General features: G+C 33.6%; 1 protein-coding gene across 1 annotated transcript; it reads right to left on the bottom strand.

The window, feature by feature from the left end:
- Nucleotides 1–1,984: 1,984 nt before the first annotated feature.
- Nucleotides 1,985–5,668, bottom strand: LOC143577760 (ribulose-phosphate 3-epimerase, cytoplasmic isoform-like). The gene is made up of 8 exons (XM_077061499.1): nt 5,518–5,668; nt 5,422–5,426; nt 5,291–5,353; nt 5,094–5,200; nt 4,166–4,263; nt 3,302–3,394; nt 3,173–3,214; nt 1,985–2,325 (listed from the first exon to the last, which is right to left on the bottom strand). The coding sequence occupies exons 1-8, from the start codon at nt 5,629–5,631 to the stop codon at nt 2,170–2,172; spliced, it is 678 nt and encodes a 225-aa protein (XP_076917614.1). The 5' UTR covers nt 5,632–5,668; the 3' UTR covers nt 1,985–2,169.
- Between the last annotated feature and the right edge of the window lie 1,022 nt (nt 5,669–6,690).

The following is a 6,690-nucleotide window of genomic DNA, read 5'->3' as shown; positions in this document are numbered from 1 at the left end:
TTTTCACAAGAATGAGAGAGATGATTGGGAAGGTGATGACAATCTTGATTTTATAGGCATGGACAACAGGAAATTAGTCTTATCCTTTGCATTAGTTTATCATTGTCAACCTGTACTTCAATATTCTCTTTGGTCATCTTTGAAATTTTCTAATGGATTTTTTAATCCTTGAATATTGAACTACTTGTATAGACCAAATCTTAAGCTTTCTTGCCTGTAATGGTTGGAAAATATTTTAATGTGTTATTGAACACACAACATGCTCATCTTGAATGTGAGTTTGACATGCATGATAAGCTTCACTTCAAGGTTTCCAATTCTTGGCTTAACGGATTTCGATCCTTGAGCATCATATCGGTTCTCGTGTGGCAAATTCTTCACCGCCTTTTGAAATCGGCGCAGAAGATCTATGATGTTGTGCTAGGGACTCAAATCAAATCGTTGTCTTCAAGAGAATCTGGCGCTACAAATTGAATGTGTTGCGCGCAACATAGGGTTGTGTACTTGTGTCATGGGGGAAGCTTTGTGTTGGTTGACACAATTTCTTAGTTAAAAAAAATGTCAACTGGTATTTTGTGTATAGAGAAAAGTTAAGACACTTCTAATAAACATATCGATCAAGATGGTCATTTTGATGTTTTTTTCCTATCCAGATAAAATATATAACTGTATACGTTTATATGTAACAAATAGACAAATAAGCCTAACTTAAGCCTTAGGAACCAACTATTTCATATGTATCTATACAATAGACGATATGATAATTATAGAGTCTGTATCTATATATCTTTATATTTGATTGTTTATTTACTACACCCAGCGATGTAGGTGGTCCAAAGTTCAAACAGGAGCAAAAATGAGTAAAACAGGACGAAGCCAAGCCCTTAGCCGGACGTATCTCTACAATTTTATATACTTTATCAATAAGAACACCAAGGATCTCTTTGCATTAAGAATGCCCTTTGGAGTTATTTGGTGTCTATTACCTTTAGTGACCTTTGCATTTGTTTATCATTGTCAACCTTTACTTCATTATCCTGTTTATCATCTTTGACATTATATAATGGGTTTTGATTTTTAAATCGTTGAATTTTAAAATTACTTGTATAGACCAAATCTTAAGCTTTCTTGCTTGTAATGGTTGATAAACTATGACCTTTAGGAACCTTATAAACTATAAACTATCAAAATATATCTATACAATTGGCAACAGGATCATTGCAGGGTCGAACTTTCTATTCAGATTTATACTCTATTACACCCTTAAGTCATACATATCTCTATAATTTTATACTTTACTAAATATGAACACCAAGGATGCCTTCAATTTATTGATTAAAAAGAAGGAACTCATCCATTTGAAGATTAATTAAATTAAATAGGAGAATCTATGTACCTAATCAATCTAAATCTGATAGAAACTTGTTGGTTGACACTTGACACTGGCTGCGGTTTCAAATATAATAATCATTTGGTAATTTGCCAAGAATTCAAATACAAGTAGTTAAAAGCAAAGATTCTAATTTTCCGACACGATGTTAAAGACAGAAACTACAATGCAATGCAAGCTACGGGTAACGCTTGCCATATGGATAAGGCAACCACCATGGGATACAAAGACGACGTCGACTTGCCATATAGATGTAGCTCTTGCAAGTTGCAAGGCAATTTAGACCACATTAGGAATATGTAGTGCTAGCTAGGTTACAGCAGCGCACATTTTGAAAGAATTGTAGAATCCATTTATATTAAGGAATCTGAAGGAATTAATTTCGGTTCCAATTCATTAATCAACCAAACAAATAAGAAATGAAACGAAGATTCAAATTCCAACAAATTTACAAGTGAAACACACAGTGAACCAGTCCAGGTTTCACTATTGCAAAAAGGTCAACTTCCGACAAGAAATCCAATTATTGTTTTCGACATTTTAAACTTACTCGTATTTCTTCATTCTTAATGTACTAAATCAAAATTCTTGTTATTGACTGCATGCAGATGCTGCACGCACTTTACATATACAATACAACAGTAGCACAACCAAGTATGGTGTATGCATGTACGAAAGTGAATCAATACAAGCAATTGGATTATTTATTTATCATGTTTTCGTTTAGTGTACATAGCACAAACTCAAACCATTCAAAAAGTTAATGCGGAATACATGGTTCAACCGCTTTTGTTGGCCTTGTTAACACTTGTTCTGAGTACAGATATAACTTGAGCTGGCTCTGGAGCTCCAAACACAGAACTGCCAGCAACAATGCAGTTTGCACCTGCAGCAGCTGCCACGTCGATAGTTGAAGGGCCCAAACCACCATCTACCTGCACCACAATATAAAGAGAGAAGAAAAACAAATGATTGTCATGTGTGATCTACAATTACCATAATTGTAAATTAATTTTTCTTGATAAATATGAGCACTATGGTGTCATAACTATAATCATGTAGGGTTTCTGCAATAAACTGTTTCTGAAAGAGTCAGGTTCGTTTTTCGTCCCCATGGTTTGGCCATTTTAACTATTTCAGTACCAAGTCCAATTTTTTGTCATATAAGTGTCTATGGATTCATTTTTCAACCCATTTTGTCCCTAACATAACTATGTAACATTCTGAACGTTAACTTGTTGTAAATTGACCAAATTATTGTAAAAAAACAAGACGATAAAAATATACATAAAATTCAACAACAATTCTCTCTCTCTCTCTCTCTCTACTCTTTCTTGATTGTTCATGATCCAGTTTTAATGGTTTTTGTGTCAAACCATGAGCTTAAACCGTTGGTACGGTTTTTTGATTACTGTAAACCAATACCAAACCGTTGAAAATAAAAACCGGATCGTGAACACCACCAAATTCAAAAAGAAAGTAGTGAAAGAAAAAATCGAGGCTTATATTTCACTTATAACTTATTATTTTTCTAAATAACTAAGGGTATTTTTGTCAATTACAACAAATTAACAGAAAATCTAAAAGAGTCAATATTAGGGACAAGATGAGTTTAAAAATGAAACCATAGACACTAATATGACAAAATTTTGTAAAGTTAACCCTGTTTAGACAATAAATAACTACGCATAATATCTTTTATCTCTTGAAGATATTACATGAGTTAAATATATGCACTAAAATGAAAAGATAACATAGGGTAATAGGCATGAGACAACTAACCTCTATATCAAGTTTTGGATACTTTTCTCTCAGTTTGCGTACCTAATCACCAAATTGAAAAATAACAAAAACAAATTAAAAAACTCAAACTAGAATTTAGTGAATTGTTCATAAACGAGTATTACATACCTTATCCATCATATCTGGCATGAACTTCTGCCCACCAAATCCAGGTTCCACGGTCATCACAAGAACCATTTCAACAGGATTTTCACCTTCAACCTATAAACCAGTTGAATAAAGCAAACATATTACATCAGTAAATAAAACCATAGTTATCAAAGGCGTTAGGCGCACTCAAGGCGTATAGGCCTCGCCTGGGGCCTAGGTGCAAGGCGCGAAAAAAACGAGGGCCTGAGAAAAAAACGCACTTATTGAAATATGCATTATGCATTGAAAAAATTAATAAATATATCTTGTAAGTATATAAAATTAATATTACTTTCTAAATATACTAATATACAATCATCTTGACTAGTTTTAAAATAAAACTATACCTTTTAAGAAAATCTGTGTAAAAAGAAATAATAGCATATATTTTGTGTGCTTGCCAGTTGCCACAATAATTTAAAATATTTTGAAAGAAAAATGAATTTTGGTAACTATTGAAACAGTACATTATGCAGCTTTTTCTGCAAAACAAGGCTAAGCTTTTAAGCCAAAGTCTTGTCTTTTGTTTTCTCATCTTCTTTCTCTCCTTTTCAACTTCTACTCTCCGGTGATGCAACCACAAATCTGTCCCAGACGAAATATGGCAATAATTTGCAGAAGTCCGCCGGAAAGTGGCAGGGATCTGGCCGGAAAAGTCACCGGAAAGTCATTTTTGGGCGGAACTTACCAGAAAAACGCCTTTGACGGTGAAAGGCGGTATGGCTGCGCCTCGCCTGAAAATTGCGCCTAGGCGCACCAGGCGATCGCTTTTGATAACTATGAATAAAACTCAATATAAACAACATTATTCCTTTACACTAACAGCACATGATATTATATTACCAGGGGATACACTTCTTCAACAGGTGTTCCTGGCTTTAACGCCACACCAGGCCGCATACCCTTTGATTTGATTCGTGTAACAAGTTCTTGCCAGTTATCTGAAACAAAGACAACATGTTCGATTGTGTCCCCACTTTTTGAATAAATTAAGGTAGAAACTAGGGTGTAAACGAGCCAAGCCGCTCATGAGCTACTCAAGATTGGATCGCTAAAAGTTCATATCAAGCTGAGCTTAAACGAGCTCAAGCTTAACAATAAGTTTGTTTAATAAACGAGCCTGAGCCTAAGATTCACTTACCAAGCTTGAGTTGGCTTGCTAGATTGAACGAGCCTATTATTTGATAATTTTATTCAATATACTAAGTATACATTTACATAATAATCATTATACATAAAATTATGATAAAACAACTAAATAAAATTACGTTATATATAAAAATCATAAATATAGATTATATAAAATACTATTAACTAAAAATACATACAAAAAAACTTTTTGTATATAAATTAATATAAGAGTGTAGATGAGCCAAGCCGCTCGTGTGCTACTCAAAATCAGCTCGCTAAATAACGAATCAGGCCACGCTTAAATGAGCCTGATCCTGAAATAAGCTTGTATATTAAACGAGCCCGAGCAGGTTTGCGAGCCAACATGAGCCTATTATCTATATGATTTTTAGTTGATATATTAAACATATATTTGTAAACTATAAGTATAAATATAGATAAAACATAAAATAAACGAGCAGAGCTCGAGGTCGGACTCTTTTACACCCCTATAATAAATAAGCCGAGCTTGAGCTTTAAATATCTTAAGTTAAATGACCCGAGCTCTAGCCTATTCAAGCTCCGCTCGACTCATTTCGTTTACACCCTAGTAGAAACAGCCGAAAAAAACAGGGTGATGCAAGCCATGATATAATCTGACCTTTAGAGACCTCAACATGAAATGTGAAACCCGAAGCACCGGCTTTTCCAAAATGGTCAACATAATCAAGAGGATTTGTTACCATCAGGTGACAATCCAAATAAGCCCTTATTAAATCACATCAACAAAAATTACATTTTTATCAACCAGCCATCAAACTAATAATAAAAATTGAGTCTTCAAACAACTTTACTTACTTGGTGTGCTTTCTCAAACTCTCAATAACTGGAGCACCAATTGTCAGATTTGGTACAAAATGACTGCAGACGATAATAAGTCAAAACTAAGAATAATAATAATATAAAATAGTTAAGAGTCTTGAACACACCCGTCCTGCAAATGAAGATGAATTGGTTAAGGGAAAGTTAATTAAGTAATAATGAAAAAGAAATAATAAGTAGTATGATTGAAGTAAGATCTGTACCATGATGTCCATGTGAAGCCAGTCAGCACCGAAGCTGACCATGCGCTCAGCCTCGGATGCGAGGTTAGCGAAGTCCGATGATAGCATCGACGGCGCGATCTTTGCTTCCACCATTTTTTTCAAACGACCCGAGAATAGAGGAGATGGTGAAATTGGGGGTTGGAATATGTTACCTCGGAGTTGATACGCTTTTAGATTATTATTATTATTATTATTATTATTATTATTATTATTATTATTATTATTTTTTTTTTTTTTTGTAGTCCCTTAAAAACAAAGTATATGATGTGAAAATAGCTTTTGTGAAAGGTAATGTGTTGATAGATGTGGAATTTGATGAATTCAAGAGGTTGACATAATAGAGAGAATAAAACCCTCACAATTTGCCTAATTTTCAAAGTTTAGATTCTAATCAAATCATATATTTACACTGTAATTCATATCTTTCAAATATAATGGTATATCAGCGTCGTGAGTAGATGAATAATGTGTATCATCATGAGTAGGTGAACATGAACGAAAATCACCATGAGTAAGTGAAGATTAATGTGTAGCACCGTTAGTAGGTGAACAAAAACGTGAATCGCAAGTATGTGATTAATAATGTGTTGTTCCATAAGTAAGTAATAATAAACATGTATCATCGTAACTTTTTTTTTGAACGGCCAATTTATTAACTAACAAGGACTAGCAAGTAGCTAGCCCTCAAAAAGGTGAACACCAAGAGTACATCACTGCAAAATTTAGTTCTCATCTAGATACATCATTGATCAAAATTAAATTCACACCAATCTTTCCATTCGTGCCCTACCATTTTCCCCATATTCTTCACCCATAAGAACGAATTACGTTTGATGTCTTCTTTTAGCCTTCTTATGAAGTTTGGTGACCAGGATCGATAAACACAATAACGAAGTTTTAGATTATAAGCTCGATCTTTATAATTCTCATTAGCTCGAAAGTTACAATACTTAAAATTCTTAACTCTCTTTTTGATATAACCCACATGTTCGGGTATATATACTAATTTAGATTAGAAAACCTAACTAGACTATAATACAGATACTATAATCATATTCAAATACTAATTGGTAAAAACAAATATAAATAATAATTAATAAATAAATTCCTTGTTATCCAAGTCATTCGCTCGGCTTGTTCACCAAGTAATTA

The sequence above is a fragment of the Bidens hawaiensis genome, unplaced genomic scaffold (assembly GCF_021521415.1).
Source record: "Bidens hawaiensis isolate Kalapana, Puna unplaced genomic scaffold, B.hawaiensis_p1.1 tig00028798_1, whole genome shotgun sequence".
NCBI lineage: Eukaryota > Viridiplantae > Streptophyta > Magnoliopsida > Asterales > Asteraceae > Bidens > Bidens hawaiensis.
Note: the sequence above shows the minus strand (reverse complement) of the source record. Positions and strands in the feature narration are given on the sequence as shown.